Here is a 20,135-nt window from a genome sequence, read left to right as displayed (position 1 = left end):
GTAAGCTCCTGTGATGTTTGTTTGTTTTTACTGTAAATAGTTTCTTATAGCCTTTCAGGGACTACAGATGGAAATTAGCCCATGGCTATAATCTGACATATTTACACTTTGTGTTCATTAATGTGTTGTCCCTTTTAAATAAATAAATGAAATGAAATGAAACAGAATTATAATCGGGGCATATTTTTAATGATCAGCTAGAATATGGCAAGATTTCTCTGTAATACAGTTAACGTAGAACAGTTCAATTGTTTAAGTCGCTCAAGGGAAAATAAACTGACTGTTTCTACCTCATGTGGTGCAGTTTCTGTTTTGTCACTGTAACTTTGAACGTTAATTTGAGGAGCACCATTTTGTTGCGTACCATATTTGGTGTTAATTCAATCTAGAATGTTTTTTTTTATATAAAAGGAAACATATCAAATTGCTGGTTGACTCTCCCATGTGCCTTCTGGAAAACTATCTGGAATTTCCCATCTTTAAATTTTTTTTTCTCTTTTCCACCATGAAGCTGTGACTGATAATTTAACAGTTAGACTACGCAAAGTTTCTCCAATCACATCCACAGAAGCTGGCTTCATTCACTTTTTTCCTCCTTGTACACTCTGTAGGTTTTTGAGAATTGCCTCCTCCAGACAGATTTTCAATATAGTACTCTACTGTTTGTAGTTGTTCATGATCAGTATTGCCACAGTAACTTTGAAAAGTTACTTTATACAGTTACATTATACACTTACTTCATTAGCAGCTGCGGACAACTTGTCAGCAGCTGCTGAATGTAATGAATGAAGTCGCTAGAAGTCTAACTTGGTTATTTTTATGACTGAGTACTCAGAAAAGTAACTTGGTTACTTTGCTGATTGTTATTTGGTTAATTACTCAATCTTAAGTCATCAAGTTAGATTAATAGTTACCTCATTAGTATCCTTACAAAGTTGCAAAGATGGAATTAGTTACAAAGATGGAATGATAGCACTTTTTTCTTTCTTATGTCATTTAAAAACAAACATGACCACAGCAAATATAATTCAGTTAAAATTGCCAAAATTTTACTTATTTTGCCCCTCTATGTTTAAACCATTTAGTGGGGCAGCATAGCAAAACAACTGTGCATTCTGTGATTAAAAACATCAAATTTGGCATGCATATTCTAAATGAACTGTTTATTTTCAGATATGGAGCTGTCCTCTAATGAGCTACAGGGGTCAAAGAATTACACAGGGGTCAAAATTTTAAAAAGCTCCAAACATGTTGAAAGCTATATCACATTATTTGTCTGATCATAACTATTCTAAAAAGGTGTAGTTTGGGCTGTCTATGACTGAATGTTCTGGAGTTATGGGGTACAAAGAGCAAAAATGGTGACAAAGGTTAGTTTCAGTTTGTACAGAGGTCAAAAGTTAAAGTTCCTTAAATTTTGGTAAAAAGGGATGCACATTGTTGGTTGAGCTAATAGAATTAATAAATGGAATAGTTTTTACTGTGTTCAATGCTTGGTGTCCAAAGTAAAGGTCAAACAAGGTCCACTGGATTCTATGACATATGACATGTTATCCCATAACATGATAACTAAGCATGACAGATGGTGCAAACTATTCAATTTTGCAAGCTATTTTCAACATGATTGGAGCTTTTTAAAATTTTTATCCCAGTGTAATTTTTTATTGACCCCTGTAGCTCATTAGAGGTCATCTCCAGGATGACTCCATATCTGAAAATAAACATTAGTTAATTTAGAATGTGTGCCAAATTCTATGCTTTTATCACTAAATGCACAATTGTTGTGGAAATTTTGGCTAATCTGCACCATTAGTTATATCCTTCCAACCTTGATACTACTAAATGTGGGATTTGCCACCTTCTACCTTATAGATTTGACTCACGTTGACTCCAGAACATTAAAAATAATAATAATAACTAATGTGCACATTTTAGAAGTAGGGGTGATATTCTTCGACGCATCCATAGACTTATTTAAAACCATTTTCCGCATCACTGAGTGGCGTGTTGAGCTACATTTCTCATGTTTTCTCTGCACATTTTCCCCCTCTTTGTTTCATTGCTCTCGGCAGTAGGGGGATGACTCATGCCAAAACAAAATCAGTCTTAAACTTCATCACCAGAAGAAAAAGCTATTTCAGTTGCGTGTCTCCAGTGTCACAGCTGGCTTCTCTCGTCTAATCACATCCAATCTTTGCTGACGCAATCAGACCTGTAACCGAGCCTGGTGCGTGAAAATCATTAAATCAACTGACTGGGTGAGTGGCGAAGCATTTAGTCTCAGCAAAAGTTTGATAGAAAGTACGGAACAAGCTGCTTTCTCAAAATAAACACACCTAGCATTTAATCTTTCTCTGGTTTGATTTGACGGCTTTCCTTTTCACATTTAGGCATCACAGGATTTCTTCTCATCTCTGTTCATCTCTAAACATGGTTTTGTTTCCTCCACACTTGAAATTCAAATGAACTCACCATGTGGCTTGTGGCAGTGGAGACGTAGTGTGCTCTGCTGGTTGTTTAATGAAGTACACCCATCTGGTGGCGTCTTTCAGCTACGGGGAGGAACTCAAACTTTGGCAAACTCATTAGTCTGCTCATCAGTGGATTTGCAGCTCAGCGTGAAGTTCTTAAATTTCATTTCTTGTGTCACTAAATAAAAGACTTTGGCATCAAGCAGAGTCTGAGCGTTCATGCTTGTAATGTAGACAACCATAAAGAAATCTGAGGCACTTGCTGAATTCACATATTGCTAATTGGTGCTATCCATTTGTATTCTGAGGTCAGAATTTTCTTGTTGCAACCCCCAGGATTGCCCCCTGAAGTCGAATTTTGAACTTGTCAAATCATTCGAGCACCGTGTACCCAGAGTTGACAATCCAAGATGGCTGCCCCTAGCAGCAAAAGTACTGAAAGCTGTAGTTACTGCTTTTTAGCACTTGTCTCTTTTTTTTTTTGTTGAGTTTTATTATGCACACAAATAACCAAATAAACTGTACACACAGTACTGTCCTACTGCTGTCTGCGCTTGCTGTAGTGTTTTTCTGTAAATGTATGACCAATGTGTGCTGCTAATATTTACTGACCCAGTAGGTGTTGGAAACAGCAATGACTGTTTAAAACAGAAGTGTAACTTCTGTGTCATCTGTTCTCTTCCATAAAGTATCTTCGGTGGACCGACTATTTTTTTGGAGCTCTCTATCCTCCAGAATCTAGGAGGCATCTACCTTGTTTTTCTGCTTGCAGTGCTGTTTGGAAAATGGAGCGCTTTTGCCTCAGTTATGACGTTATTCCCAGTTGCATCTTAATGTAAATGGAACACAGCATATGCATGAACAACATCATTAATTTAAACAAAAGAAAACAAAGGCTTATAAGCTGTACTAGGCAGAATTATTAAGTCCTATATAGGCCCTGAGGCCCATTGGTAACAGTGTTCGTCTCTGCATTCCATGCCAGTCTGGCACAGGTTACTTCCATAGCCAAGACCGGTACCCATTTACAACTGGGTGGACTGGGGCAATGCAGAAGAAATGTCTTGTGCAAGAGTACAGCCACATGGCCTGACTGGTAGTTGATCCCATGTCTACATGTAGGTAGCCCAGTGAGCTACCTGCTCTTCAACTAGACAGTGGGTGGGAGTTGGGCTACAATATCTAGACATGGGTTGAATTCAGGCCACATGGTTGCGATGTACAAGACAGAATGGGCTGATGCTTTAAAAAAATATGTTGATTCATTTCTTGTCTGTGTATCTATATTACTTCAACTTGTAATGAAAATCCAGACTGAAAAGTAGTAGTTTTATTGTATTATTCCACCAAGTGGAGCTTGTACATCAGAATACTTGTTCTCAAATGTTCTCAAACCTCTCAAAGCAGTATACTCAAATAGGGCATTTCCCCAACTCTGGCCCTTAGGAGCTTCTTGCCTGCACATTTTTTCTGTCTTCTCTACCACTCTACCCTGAAATCAGGAGTTTCACTTTAAAATAGCCACATTCAGCCAATACCTAAACTGCTGAACATCTACTGTGTTGTATTATTCTCAGTGAGTGATCCACACATTCTCAGTTTGCTTTGTTGTGTACTTCATTGAGTTGAGTCTTCATTCACATTGGAAGTGCGATTATTTAATTTATGCTCATATGTGATTCTTCTTCAGTTTGTGGAGACTATAAGCAGTAAGCAGAGTGAGCTGGACACCTTTATCGCTGAGGGATACAAGACAGCACTGTCGGAGGAGCGTCGCAGGTACTGCTTCCTAGTGGACCGCCAGTGTGCCGTGGCCAAGAACAGCAGTGCTTACCATGGCAAGGTAAGCTTAAGGGCTTTTGTGCTATAAAGTGAAAATAAATATCTTGTCCTTAACTTGACATTAAATAAAGAAATAAATAATAAAAAAATCAGGCTTCTTTATCAGGCAGACCTAGGACCACACAATAATACAATGCAACGAACTCATGAGTTTTATAACCAGGCCTTGCTGGCCTTTTATAACCAGGCCTAACCCTAACCCTTGGAGTTTAGTAAAGGTCCCCTGACACTTGCGCAACTTTGATCCACACACTTGCACAGACATTGTCGTGACGATCCCACCTGCTGTGTTCCCAGCTGGATGCCGTGCTTTGTTCCAGTGCCTGCCATGTGCTGTGCGCTGGATGCTGCGTATATAAAATAATTATTTTGTAGCGGATTAATCATTTTCTGTCCGAGTTAACTGTTGAAAACGCCTCTAATCGCTTCCAGAATCATTCAGGAGCACACCAGCTGCTGCTTATCTCATGCATGCGCGCTGAACGTGGTGGAGACATCATTTGGAGCCGTCTAAAAAGGTAATTGTCATGTTTACATTGTAATGGATTGGTAAAACAGTTGCATGTTCTTTCCTTCTTGTGTGCAGCTGTAAAAGTATGTTTATGACAGATTTAACATCTTGTTATAATCATTCAGGTGAGTTCAATCAATCAATCAATCAACATTTATTTATAAAGCGCTTTACAGCACCGACTGGTGTCCAAAGTGCTTAACATTAAAAACACAAAACACATATAAAATAAAATTTTAAAACAACACATAAAAAAGAACATAAAAATAACAGAACATGTCACCTCCCCACTAAGTGTTAAAAGCCAGTTTAAATAAATAAGTCTTTAACTTAGATTTAAAAACTGCTAGGTCAGGAATAGTACGTAACTCAAGAGGTAGCTCATTCCACAGTCTGGGGCCAGCTACCGCGAAAGCATGATCACCCCAGCGTTTATATCTTGACCTTGGAACATCTAAGTAAAGCTGGCCAGACGCCCTTAATGTCCTACTGTAGGTGCGCAAAGTTAAAATTTCAGACAAGTAGGGAGGTGCAAGGCCATAAATAGCTTAACATTAAAATTTTAAAATCAATTCTAAAACGAACTGGAAGCCAGTGGAGTGAGTACAGGACGGGTGTAATATGCTCACGTCTAAAAGTGTTTGTTAAAAGACGAGCAGCAGCATTCTGCACCAACTGGAGACGCGCAAGAGATGATTATGGATCATCATTTGGACATGATTGGGTTATGTGAAACCTGGCTCAAACCCACAGCTGTTCTTCCTCTGAATGAGGCCTGCCCACCAGGGTACACATTCAGTCACGTCTCGTTGTGCGAAGCAAGGCGGGGGTGTTGCTTTTATCTATAAATCCAAGTTTACCTTCTTGACTGTCGGGGGGCATAAATATAATTCGTTTGAGCATCTGACTCTCCGCTCTGCCCATGATGCTACATATTGTCAGGGTCAGAAGTATGGAAATCAGTCATGCCATGTTGTCACTGTTTATAGGCCTCCTGGCCCATATTCTGAATTTTTAGATGAATTTGGTGCATTCATCTCTAGCCTGTCAGCTAGTGTGGACAACATTTTGATTATTGGTGATTTTAATATTCACATAAATAAGCCCTCTGGTCCCCTTTGCAAGTCATTTATGGAACTTGTGGATGCGCTGGGATTCCAGCAATGTATTCAGGATTCAACACATACTAGTGGAAATACCCTTGATCTGGTACTCACACGTGGCCTTGCTGTCACAAACATTGACATTTTGCCTCTTGCCTCGGTGATCTCTGACCACTCATTTGTTAGGTGTGCATTTATGTTGCCGCGCCTAGTGGATCGAAAGCGTTGTCTTTCTTTGCGGCGACGCATTACTCCTTCAATTATGATAGAACTCGAAGCCAGACTGCCTGAAATTTTGGCCTCGGGGTTAGATAATATTAAATCAGTAGATAGTCTTGCGGATGGCTTGAACTCAGCGCTCAAGGCCACACTGGACAAGGTTGCGCCTCCTCTCTTGAGGACACGCCTTCCCAAGGCATACTCACCTTGGTTTAATGGTTACCTGCGTGACCTTAGGCAGAAGGCTCGAGGTTTTGAACGGAAATGGCGTAGTTCTAAGTTAGAGGTGTTCCATCTTGCATGGCGAGATGCTGTCTTGGATTATAAGCAGGCACTACTGGCTACAAAGCGTGCCTATTATTCTGATTTGATTAATAAAAATAAGCATAATTCCAAGTTTTTGTTTGAAACTGTAGCACTTCTTATTCATGGACAGCCACCTGTTATTCACTCTCCTTTCTCAGCACAGGACTTCTTGGATTACTTCGAGAAGAAAATTGAGGATATTAGGTTGAGTATATCTCAGCAGGCTTTGGCCCAGCCACTGCATACTGCTGTGGAGGTGGATGCGCCCACTGAGGTGGTATCCAGATTTACAGATTTTGATGGTATCTCGCTAGGCGCACTGACGAAGCTCGTGACGTCTACTAAAAGCACAACCTGTTTAATTGATCCTATACCAACAAAACTGTTTAAGGACCTGTGGCCCATTCTTGGACCAACTGTGCTGGAAACTATAAATCTCTCATTAACTTCTGGATCTGTTCCTAAGTGTTTTAAGTCTGCAGTGATCAAACCATTACTTAAAAAATCTAATCTCGACCCTAGTGTATTGAAGAATTATAGACCGATATCAAATCTGTCATTTTGTTCTAAAATCCTGGAAAAAGTGGTCTCGCGACAGCTCGTGGACTACCTCACTGAGAATAATCTCTTTGAGCCACTGCAGTCTGCTTTTAGAAAATTTCACTCCACAGAGACAGCACTTACTAAAGTAGTGAATGACCTTTTGCGAGCAATGGACTCGGATATCACTACGGTCCTGGTGCTGCTGGATCTTAGTGCTGCATTTGACACTGTGGATTACCATATTCTACTCAATAGGCTGGAGAATCACTTTGGGATTACTGGAACTGCTCTTGCATGGTTGACGTCGTACCTGTCCAGTCGTTCCTACTGTGTATTGTGTAATGGAACCTCCTCCGATCGTACAGACATGAAGTTTGGGGTTCCTCAGGGATCCGTTTTGGGCCCCTTGCTTTTTTCTCTTTATGTAGCACCCCTCGGGAATATATTGCGGCGTTTTGGGATTCCCTTTCATTACTATGCTGATGGCACTCAATTGTATATGCCAATAACTGCTGGTAATCGTACTCACATAAAATCCTTGGAAGATTGTCTTGCATCAGTAAGAAGTTGGATGTCTAGTAACTTCCTACTTTTAAATTCTGATAAGACTGAAGTTATGGTTTTTGGTCCAGCGAGATATCGGCATCAATTTGATCAGCTAGCATTTAGCTTAGGTCCGTGTGTTATATATCATACGGATAAAGTGAGGAACCTTGGAGTAATTTTTGATCCTGCGTTGTCCTTTGATCTCCACATTAGAGACATTACAAGGACTGCCTTCTTCCATTTGCGAAATATAGCAAGGATTCGTCCGATTCTGTCTATGGCTGATGCTGAGACTTTGATTCATGCGTTTGTCTCTTCTAGATTGGACTATTGTAATGCTCTATTCTCTGGCTTACCGCAGTCCAGGATCAGGGGTCTTCAATTGGGTCTTCAATTGGTTCAGAATGCTGCTGCCAGACTTTTGACACGGAGCAGAAAGTTTGACCACATTACGCCAATCTTGGCGTCCCTGCACTGGCTTCCTGTTTCTGCAAGATCGGATTTTAAAGTACTGATTTTAGTTTATAAAATTGTTCATGGACTTATACCTCCCTATCTGGCTGACTTGATAAGCCCCTATGTACCAGCTCGGGCCCTGCGTTCTCAGGGTGCAGGACTTCTGTGTGTTCCCAGGATGAATAAAAAGTCTGCCGGTCACAGAGCTTTTTCCTATCGTGCCCCAGCTCTGTGGAATGATCTGCCGGCACACATTCGGCAGTCGGACACTGTGGAGACCTTTAAATCACGTTTAAAGACTCATTTATTTTCCCTGTTTTATCATTAGTGTTATGATGTGTTTTTAATCTTCTATTCTTTTACTGCTGTCTTTCTTTTATGGTTGTTTTTATTGTGTTTTAAATTTTTAATTGTTTTTTATGTTGTGAAGCGCCTTGAGACGATTTTGTCGTGAATTGGCGCTATATAAATTAATAAATTTGAATTTGAATTTGGGTACTAGACTGGCCTGTCTGCAGTCCAGACCTGTCGCCCATTGAAATTGAAAACATTATGAAGAGCAAAATACGACAACGGAGACCCCGGACTGTTGAACAATTGTAGTCGTACATCAAACAAGAATGTGAAAGAATTCCACCTACAAAGCTTCAACAATTAGTGTCCTCAGTTCTCAAATGCTCAGTTCTCAAATGCTTATTGAGTGTTGTTAGAAGGAAAAGTGATGTAACACAGTGGTAAACATACCACTATCCCAGCTTTTCTGAAACGTGTTGCAGGCATCCATTTCAAAATTAGCAAATATTTGCACAAAAACAATAAAGTTTATCGGTTTGAACTTTAAATATCTTGTCTTTGTGGTGTATTCAATTAAATATAGGTTGAAGAGGATTTGCAAATCATTGTATTCTGTTTTTATTGACATTGTACACAATGTCCCAATTTCATTGGAATTGGGGTTGTAGATCGTAACATTTACAACCATTTCACGTTTGTTTCACGACTTTGATGCGTGAGAGATTTTTTTGAATCTTTCAAAATTTGTACACTTGCACGTGGTGGCACACATCCCACGTTCAGTCTGCACTGGTTCACAGCGAGTTTACTCACCAGTATGACACACTGCATACGGGTGCGTGAAGTTGTGCAAGTGTCAGGGGGCCTTAAGTCAGTCATTAGCCTCGCAATTAGCAGTGTTGGCTGGCAGCTGATCTGCCCATTTTCCGTGGCTCGCGCATATGAGTAGATTTTCAGTGTTCTAAAGCCAGCTCAATCTTTCCACATCATTTCTCATTGACACTGACTTTCTTCCACACCATCTTCTGGGAAGTAACTGTATTTTGAAAGTTATTTTACAGGATGCTAATCTGTTCCCACCCACCTTTGGGGCATACAGCTGAATTTACTGACAGCATATATGAAAGAAAGCAACATGTCATGTTGTATTATATGTTCACTTAAAAATCTACATACAAATAGGTTTGCCATCTGAAATACAAACTTTTCCCACTTTTTCAAGGTTAATCCTGATCCTGTGGGTCGGAGGCCTTTGTGAGTTTAGTTTTGGAGTGTTCGAAAAAGTGAACTGACTTTTTGTTACCAGATAGTCATTTTTTTTCATTCTCTGAAATACTTTTAAAAAGTTTTTGATATTTATTCCCACCCGTGATCTCTACCCCAGACATAGAAAGTTCAATGAAATGTGTTAATTATTTAATGTTGCCGGCATATTATAAATATGACTGCTTACAGATCATTTCACAGCAGCCATGATGTGTGTGCATACAGTCGTCTAACGCGGCCACTGAAATGAAAATGTGAAAATCAACCTGCTGTGCAGACAGACACATCTGTCATAGTTGGGCCTAAGAGTTGATATCTGAAATGACACGGCCAAAGTAATGTACATTTGTTTAGTGGTCCAAACTTTGTTGTATTAGTGATGTTCTGCAGTGGAGGACGTGTTTGCAGTCAGTCCTCAGTTAATGAAGTCACTTTGCCTGGTTGTATTTTCAGTCCTTGAACATAGAAGCAAAACTCTTTCATCTGATCTTTTTTTCCCTACAGCTGTGTTGAGTCTGTCCAACATTCATCATCTCTCCCCCCCCACTCACTGGCTATGAGCACACACAGATGTACATCACTCAAAGTCGCGTTAGCCTCGACTGCACACGGGGGTATCGTCACTTTTAAAGCTCATTAAAAAAAAGGTAATGCCCAGCTGATGGCCACGTCTGAAGCTGTAATCCATCATTGTGCGTTGTACTACATGAACACTGATATGCATGGAGTTCCTCAAAGAACTTTGAGGAATAGCATCAAAACAACAAATGTAAATCAGAAAATAAAATGCAAAGCTCAGCGTGCCCACCAGACCAGAAGTTGCACACAATTTGGTGTGTGCCTTGACAAGTCTGTAGTCGCTTTAATGTGGATTCCATTGCTGTTTTTGCAGTGTTGCTGACATTTTAAGCAGATAACCTTTTGAATCTGAAACACATTTCCCCACATATATTATTGTACTATGAATGGAAACGGAGTATTATTCAGCGGAATATATCTCATTCTTTCATTGGAGCTGCTCAGCATGTGTTCACATTATGCATTTTTTACCAAATAAAAGTGATGTTCTGGGGTAATGGAGTACATCGGTTTCCTGGGATTCCTCTGGGCTGTTTAATGCTAGCTGCTCGTGTCGCGTCTCTTCCAGCGTCGAGTCTAGTCATTAATCATGATGGGGGTGTGCGTGGGAAGGGCTCATCTTCAGCAGACTGAAGAACCTGCTCCCAGTGGGCTCCTTGTGTGGGTTTGTCAGTGTGCACAAGGTGTGTGAGAGGAACAGGAACCTGGAAATCAACCAGTCAGGGTTCAGTGTAAGTAACCTCTGGCCCAAGTAGGTCAGAGGAGGAGTGACCTACAGAACTCACTGGACTGGACCTTAGATTAATTACATTGAATAAAGACCACACTTTCTTAAACCGCTTATTAAATAATTTCCCTAATACATTAAGGTGGTCTGTGTGTGTGTGTGTGTGTGTGTGTGTGTGTGTGTGTGTGTGTGTGTGTGTGTGTGTGTGTGTGTGTGTGTGTGTGTGTGTGTGTGTGTGTGTGTGTGTGTGTGTGTGTGTGTGTGTGTTTGGTACTTCAGTACAGATTTGTTCTTGACTATGTATCTGCTACATTATACTTAAGAGGTAAATGTATTTTGTGCACTACTACGTCTGACAGCTACTAGTCAGTCGATTGAGCTGAAAATATCACACAATCAATACATGAGTATTATATCAGTTATGGTTTGTCAACTGAGGGAGCTCACAAGCTACCTAATTTTGAGTAAAATAATTCTTAAATCTTTGAAATCAAAATTAGCTCCACATTTACCAGCTGCAGTAATAAAGCAATAAACTCAGCAGTGCATCCATCATTATATATTACTCTGAAATAGACTGGTCTGTGTAATCCAGTGGTGTCCAAATTATTCCAGAAAGGGCCGAGAGGGTGCAGGTTTTCTTGCAACCACCGACTCCAGCAGGTGATTTCACTGATGAACTCATCCCACCTGCTCAAAGTGATGTCTCGGCCCTTTCTGGAATAATTTGGACACCACTGGTGTAATCTGTACTTTTTTTTTTGATACTTCAAGTAATTTTAATGCTAAAACTTTTGTACATCAGCAGCATTTTCATTGCAGTAGTTTTACAGTCATTGCTGTTTTTACTGAAATGTTTTTAATATTATTTTGCCTTTTTTTCTCCAAATCTGAATGTTTATTTCCATTTTAACCATTTAATGTGCCAGTATAATTTTCTTCCTTTGTGTTCAAATAAAATATTTGCAATGGTATACCACCAGTATGATCAAAACTGGCCTTGTCTGGAAACTATCAAGTATTCTGACCTGTGTGGGTTAAGAAGCAGTGACTCACTTTGTGGTAACATCATAGATGATGATGATGGAGGAAGGGAAGCACTGCTGCGCTAGTTTTAGCATCACAGAGCTGATGAAACAAAGTAGACTTTCAATTTTGAGAGATGGAAAAATTCAAAAGTATCATAACTGAGTGGGGTTCTGCTCTTCTCTACTGGCCATCAAAGTGGCACACCAGACCCGTTATTGTTTCTATGGGCTGAGGCCCGATCGAGCCCGGTGGCTGTAGACATGTATTTCAGGGTCTTGTGATTGAATGTGAGAGTGATAGACCGATCTTTGCTGTGTCTGAGGTCCTAAGGATGCAGTGCCAGACCATCATGGTGAAGAAAGAGCTGAGCTAGAAGTGGATTTGCACACCTGTCCTCATTTATGGTCATGAACTTTGGGATGGAAATAACAAGATCACAGACACAAGCGGCAGAAATGGGTTCCTCCAGAAGATATTTGGACTTGCACTCAGGGACATGGTGTGACGTTTGAATATCTCAGGCAGAGTCATAGTAGAGCCGCTGTTCTTTGGATTCAAACGAAGGCACCTGAGGTGGTTCGGGCACATGGTCAGGATGCCACCTAGTCGTCTCCCTAGGGAGGTCTTCCAGGCACATTCAACAGAGAGGAGACCCTGGGGAGGGCCCAGGATCTACTGGAGGAATTATATCTCCCAGTTGGCTTGGGAGCACTTAGGGATCCTCAGGAGGAGTTAGAGGGCCTGGCTGACTACAGGGAAGTTTGGAATGAGCTGCTAAAAGTCTACAACCCCTGGCAAAAATTATGGCATCACCGGCCTTGGAGGATGTTCATTCAGTTGTTTAATTTTGTAGAAAAAAAGCAGATCACAGACATGACACAAAACTAAAGTCTTTTCAAATGGCAGCTTTCTGGCTTTAAGAAACACTGTAAGAAATCAGGAAAAAAAATTGTGGCAGTCAGTAACGGTTACTTTTTTAGACCAAGCAGAGGGAAAAAAAATATGGAATCACTCAATTCTGAGGAAAAAATTATGGAATCATGAAAAACAAAAGAACGCTCCAACACATCACTAGTATTTTGTTGCACCACCTCTGGCTTTTACAACAACTCTTTTATAACAGCTCAACATCTCTGAGGCATGGACTTAATGAGTGACAAATATGGAGTTAAAATTGTCTCAATATTTGTAAATGCACACAGGGTGATCTACAAATAATCGTTGATTTGCAAATGTGTTCAGATATCCACAAATGCAAATTTCATATTTGTAACTTGTAAATTGGTCTTATTTCATATTTGTAACTTGTAAATTGGTCTTTGCAAATAATGTTGTATTTGCAAATATAAAACTTAATTTCTAAAAAAAAAATTACATTTGTAAAACTGGAAATTGTATTTGTGAATTGAGTTTCAGCATTTGTGGATCACCAATTACACGCATTCATCGCTTTCCTCTGCGACATTCTTTTCGCGAACACAGATCCATAAACAAATGGCGACTGATTTACAAATACACACTCATGCACACTGGATATCCACTAGATGGCAGTGTGGTTCCATTCATTGATGTGGCAAACTGAAACTATATGCTCCCGGATGAGAGAAGACCGACATTTCAGAATAAATCATTTCACATTACCGTAATGGAGGCGTCTGATGGATGGGTATCTATGTGGTGATATTGTCTGCAAGGTCAATTATTTTTTAAAATTATGATGTCCGCGGATTTCATCATGGGGAGGGGGGTGGGGGTGTTAGTGTTGTACTCTTTAACACAGTGGTTCAAATAAGCGTATTAAACAGCATTGTGCCTGTGCGTGCTCCGTGACACAGACATGCTGCAAAATTCTTCTTTTAAAAACTTGAAAGTTCTAAAAGTTTGCGATGTACACATGCTACATTTAGCTAAGCATAACACACAGGAACATCACACATCACACACAGGAACCACACAGTGTCACCGCAGCAACCAACCAGTCCCGCTTTACGACAACTATCGCAACAGCCAGGCTTTGAGTGGCATTTATTCTCGAAAATCCGCGGATCCGAGGAAACTGATTTGTATCTACAGAGATCAGCGTCCGCGGACTTATAAAACTTGCATGATGTCATTAAAAAAAATGCTTTGCGATAAGCATTTTAAAAACTCAGTAGCGATCACGATTAAAGAGTCATCCGGGAGCATATAGTTTCAGCCACATCAATGAATGGAACCACACTGCCATCTAGTGGATATCGAGTGTGCATGAGTGTGTATTTGTAAATCAGTCGGCATTTGTTTGTGGATCTGTGTTTGCGAAAAGAATGTCTCAAAATGACGTCGCAGAGGAAAGCGATGAATGCATGTAATTGTTGATCCACAAATGCTGAATCTCAATTCACAAATACAATTTCCAGTTTTACAAATGTAATTTTTTTTTTTTACAAATTAAGTTTTATATTTGCAAATACGAGGGCTGTCAATAAAGTATGAGGTCTGTCCATAAAGTATAGGTCCTTTTAATTTTTTTCAAAAACTATATGGATTTCATTCATATGTTTTAACGTCAGACATGCTTGAACCCTCGTGCGCATGCGTGAGATTTTCCACGCCTGTCGGTGACGTCATTCACCTGTGAGCACTCCTTGTGGGAGGAGTCATCCAGCCCCTCGTCGGAATTCCTTTGTCTGAGAAGTTGCTGAGAGACTGGCGCTTTGTTTGATCAAAATTTTTTCTAAACCTGTGAGACACATCGAAGTGGACACGGTTCGAAAAATTAAGCTGGTTTTCAGTGAAAATTTTAACGTCTGATGAGAGATTTTGAGGTGATACTGTCGCTTTAAGGACTTCCCACGGTGCGAGACGTCGCGCAGCGCTCTCAGGCGCCATCATCAGCCTGTTTCAAGCTGAAAACCTCCACATTTCAGGCTCTATTGATCCAGGACGTCGTGAGAGAACAGAGAAGTTTCAGAAGATGTCGGTTTCAGCATTTTATCTGGATATTCCATTGTTAAAGGAGATTTTTTTAATGAAAGCTGTGCGGGCGAATTGCAGCGTCGGCTCGCAGCCGCCGCGACGCTCTGCCACAGGAAAAACACCTCTGTTGGAAGCCTTAAGGACAAGTTGGAACATGTCCAGCTGTTAAACAATTTCTCATATACTCACTCCACTGAAAGCCATCAAAAGCCGCCTGGATTTTACAAATGGTTATCAACACGGAGGTGTTTTTCCTGTGCCGCCGCACCGCGCCGGCTGCGTCCCGACGCGCGGACCCGTCCGCACGTCTTTCATTAAAAAAATCTCCTTTAACAGTGGAATATCCGGATAAAATGCTGAAACCGACTTCTTCTGAAACCTCTCTGTTCTCTCACGACGTCCTGGATCAATAGAGCCTGAAATGTGGAGGCTTTCAGCTTGAAACAGCCTGACGATGGTGCCTGAGAGCGCTGCGCGACGTCTCGCACCATGGGAAGTCCTTAAAGCGACAGATCAAACAAAGCACCAGTCTCTCAGCAACTTCTCAGACAAAGGAATTCCGACGAGGGGCTGGACGACTCCTCCCACAAGGAGTCCTCAAAGGCGAATGACGTCACCGACAGGCGTGGAAAAACTCACGCATGCGCACGAGGGTTCAAGCATGTCTGACGTAAAAACATATGAATGAAATCCATATAGTTTTTGAAAAAAATAAAAAGGACCTATACTTTATTGACAGACCTCGTACAACATTATTTGCAAAGACCAATTTACAAGTTACAAATATGAAATTTGCATTTGTGGATATCTGAACACATTTGCAAATCAGTGATTATTTGTAGATCACCCTGTGTGCATTTACAAATATTAATGAGACAATTTTAACTCCATAGACAAACAGTACTCTTCATCAATCTGGCTCCAACTTTCTCTGATTGCTGTTGCCAGATCAGCTTTGCAGGGTGGAGCCTTGTCATGGACAATTTTCTTCAACTTCCACCAAAGATTTTCAATTGGATTAAGATCAGGACTATTTGCAGGCCATGACATTGACCCTATGTGTATTTTTGCAAGGAATGTTTTCGCAGTTTTTGCTCTATGGCAAGATGCATTATCATCTTAAAAAATGATTTCATCATCCCCAAACATCCTTTCAATTGATGGGATAAGAAAAGTGTCCAAAATATCAACGTAAACTTGTGCATTTATTGATGATGTAATGACAGCCATCTCCCCAGTGCCTTTACCTGACATGCAGCCCCATATCATCAATGACTGTGGAAATTTACATGTTCTCTTCAGGCAGTCATCTTTATAAATCTCATTGGAACGGCACCAAACAAAAGTTCCAGCATCATCACCTTGCCCAATGCAGATTCGAGATTCATCACTGAATATGACTTTCATCCAGTCATCCACAGTCCACGATTGCTGTTCCTTAGCCCATTGTAACCTTGTTTTTTTCTGTTTAGGTGTTAATGATGGCTTTCGTTTAGCTTTTCTGTATGTAAATCCCATTTCCTTTAGGCGGTTTCTTACAGTTCGGTCACAGACGTTGACTCCAGTTTCCTCCCATTCGTTCCTCATTTGTTTTGTTGTGCATTTTCGATTTTTGAGACATATTGTTTTAAGTTTTCTGTCTTGACGCTTTGATGTCTTCCTTGGTCTACCAGTATGTTTGCCTTTAACAACCTTCCCATGTTGTTTGTATTTGGTCCAGAGTTTAGACACAGCTGACTGTGAACAACCAACATCTTTTGCAACATTGCGTGATGATTTACCCTCTTTTAAGAGTTTGATAATCCTCTCCTTTGTTTCAATTGACATCTCTCGTGTTGGAGCCATGATTCATGTCAGTCCACTTGGTGCAACAGCTCTCCAAGGTGTGATCACTCCTTTTTAGATGCAGACTAACGAGCAGATCTGATTTGATGCAGGTGTTAGTTTTGGGGATGAAAATTTACAGGGTGATTCCATAATTTATTCCTCAGAATTGAGTGAGTCCATATTTTTTCCCCTCTGCTTAGTCTAAGAAAGTAACCGTTAGTGACTGCCACAATTATTTTTCCTGATTTCTTATAGTGTTTCTTAAAGCTAGAAAGTTGACATTTGAAATGACTTTAGTTTTGTGTCATGTCTGTGATCTGCTTTTTTTTCTACAAAATTAAACAACTGAATGAACATCCTCCGAGGCCGGTGATTCCATAATTATTGCCAGGGGTTGTACTGCCACTGAGACCCAGATCCAGATAAGTATCAGAAGTTGACTTTAATAATGAATCAATGGGAAAACTGTTTGGTTGTAGCTTTGTCAAAAGTTCTTTTCCTTGTTGGAAGTCAGCAATGTCAAATTTCCAGTTTCCATCACATGCAGCATGAACTTGTACATATGTTTCCTCCTCCGTGTCTGCAAGATCAGTGCGTGATCATCAGTGATTATCATGGCAGCTGCACCAGAAATCATTTTCAACACAACCAGTTGGTCCACCCAGACATGTGGTACACGGAACGAACCTCAACCAGCAGGTGCCCTTCAGATGGATGTGTTGTAAAGTCAAATGTTGTCGGTTTTTGCTGCATGTGTGCACATGCATACATGTATGCATTCAAACTTGCTCATTTGTCTGGTTTCCATTAAGCTGTTCTTTTTTTAAAATTATTACTGGGCCATAAAGAACAGCTGTGTCCGCAGGCCGCAGGCCTCTGCAGTGAGCACTTGCATTGTGTTGGTGTCCCACCGCTTCACCCACACAGCACATCAACATAGCAGGTTGTTGGTCAACGGCTGCAGAGTCATGAAAAACTCCTGCAGAGTTCAGTTCAGTCCTGCAGAGGACTGAACTGAGTTTAGAACAGAAACAGACAGAAATGACTGAGCTGTTTTACGTGAAATGCTGCATTTATTCTGAGGACTTCTCCATCTTATTTCCTTCCAGGGTAAGGATCTGCTGACACAGAAGATCCCAATGTGGCAGCAGGCCTGCTCCGACCCCAACAAGCTGCCAGAGCGGGCCATGCTGTTGGCTCAGCAGATGGGCTCTGGTGCCCTTGGCGGCACGAGCCCCCTGCACACCTCCAAATCTAATCTGGTCATCTCAGACCCGATCCCAGGGGCCACCCCTCTTCCCGTGCCCCCAGAGCTGGCCGTCTTCATGGGGAGTGGCCTTGGACACCAGGCGGTGAGTGGTAGACTTATTTTTTTTCCTCTTTGGAAAGTGTCACAAATGTTGTGATTTTTGGATCTGTACATCGTCACAATGGGGTTAAACTTAAATAATCAAGATGTGCCTGCAGTGTAGACTTTCTGATTTTAACTCAATAGGCTTTAATTAAAAAAATTCTGAATTATTTCAGAATGACAGCCATTTTACCCCCACCCCCCACCCCGTTTGAAATATGGGGGGATATAGCGATCAGCATGTCCGTCTGTTTGCTCATTTTCACTTGTTCACACGATATCTCAACAACCAGTTGACCAGTTAGTCAATTTCAAGGTCATGGTGAGATATTTAAGATATTGTCATTGCCCCCTTCGTTGGCACGATATCTCAAGAGCCAGCTAACCAGTTTCATTCATATTTAGCATAAGGGTGTACTTGGGTGAGATTTCTTTAGACAAGTCATGAGATGGCTACATGAACATTTCCAAATAACTGGATTTGTTTTGGACGTCATTTACATCAGTCATTAAGAAATATAAATTGTATGGTAAATCTGCCTGGAGTTGGCAGTTTCAAAATCTGAGTGACCATACATAAAGGAGGCAATTGACTGGAGCCACCAAGACTCCCATGACAATTCTGAAGGTGTTCTTGGCTTCTGTGGATGTACAGTGAGGAAAATAAGTATTTGAACACCCTGCGATTTTGCAAGTTCTCCCACTTAGAAATCATGGAGGGGTCTGAAATTTTCATCTTAGGTGCATGTCCACTGTGAGAGACATAATCTAAAAAAAAAAAAAAAAAAAAAATCCGGAAATCACAATGTATGATCTGTTTAATAATTTATTTGTATGTTACTGCTGCAAATAAGTATTTGAACACCTGTGAAAATCAATGTTAATATTTGGTACAGTAGCCTTTGTTTGCAGTTACAGAGGTCAAACGTTTCCTGTAGTTTTTCACCAGGTTTGCACACACTGCGGCAGGGATCTTGGCCCATTCCTCCACACAGATCTTCTCTAGATCAGCCAGGTTACTGGGCTGTCGCTGAGAAACAGTGAGTTTGAGGTCCCTCCAAAGATTTTCTATTGGGTTTAGGTCTGGAGACTGGCTAGGCTACTCTAGAGCCTTGATATGCTTCTTACGGAGCCACTCCTTGGTTATCCTGGCTGTGTGCTTCGGGTCATTGTCATGTTGGAAGACCCATCCACGATCCATCTTCAATGATCTAACTGAGGGAAAGAGGTTGTTCCCCAAAATCTCGTAATACATGGCCCCGGTCATCCTCTCCTTAATACAGTGCAGTCGTCCTGTCCCATGTGCAGGAAAACACCCCCAAAGCATGATGCTTCCACCCGCATGCTTCACAGTAGGGACAGTGTTTTTGGGATGGTACTCAACATTCTTCTTCCTCCAAACACGGCAAGTGGAATTAAGACCAAAAAGTTATATTTTGGTCTCATCTGACCACATAACTTTCTCCCATGACTCCTCAGGGCCTCCTCCTCCTCAGGCCCGGATGTGTACTGATTTAAGCAGGTGAACCTTCCGTGCCGTGCGTGATTTTAACCCATGACGTCTTAGTGTATTACCCACAGTAATCTTGGAAACAGTGGTGCCAGCTCTCTTCAGGTCATTGACCAGCTCCTCCCAAGCAGTTCTGGGCTGATTCCTCACCTTTCTTAGGATCATTGATACGCCACGAGGTTGGATCTTGCATGGATCCCCAGTCCAAGGGAGATTAACAGTCATGTTTAGCTTCTTCCATTTTCTAATAATTGCTCCAACAGTTGATCTTTTTTCACCAAGCTGCTTGGCAATTGCCACATAGCCCTTTCCAGCCTTGTGGAGGTCTACAATTTTGTCTCTGGTGTCTTTGGACAGCTCTTTGGTCTTATCCATGATAGTAGTTGGAGTCTTACTGATTGTGTGGGGTGGACAGGTGTCTTTATGCAGCTAACGACCTAAAATAGGTGCTTCTAATTTGGAATAATAAGTGGAGTGGAGGTGGACTTTTTAGAGGCGGACTAACAGGTCTTTGAGGGCCAGAATTTCTGCTGATTGGCAGGTGTTGAAATACTTATTTGCAGCAGTAACATGCAAATAAATTATTAAAAAAAATCA

General features: G+C 41.0%; 1 protein-coding gene across 7 annotated transcripts in view; it reads left to right on the top strand.

Moving 5' to 3' along the window:
- The window catches only part of baiap2a (BAR/IMD domain containing adaptor protein 2a), a 243,980-nt gene that overhangs the window by 200,814 nt on the left and 23,031 nt on the right, over window positions 1-20,135 (top strand). For all 7 annotated transcript variants that reach the window (XM_034191131.1, XM_034191134.1, XM_034191132.1 and 4 more), the window contains exons 7-8: window positions 4,162-4,314; window positions 17,787-18,029. In XM_034191131.1, coding sequence (XP_034047022.1) covers window positions 4,162-4,314; window positions 17,787-18,029 — 396 coding nt within the window. The remainder of the gene's footprint in view (window positions 1-4,161; window positions 4,315-17,786; window positions 18,030-20,135) is intronic.

Source organism: Thalassophryne amazonica, chromosome 16 (assembly GCF_902500255.1).
Source record: "Thalassophryne amazonica chromosome 16, fThaAma1.1, whole genome shotgun sequence".
NCBI lineage: Eukaryota > Metazoa > Chordata > Actinopteri > Batrachoidiformes > Batrachoididae > Thalassophryne > Thalassophryne amazonica.
The sequence above is the reverse complement of the archived record's forward strand: the minus strand, read 5'-3'. Positions and strand labels throughout refer to the sequence as shown.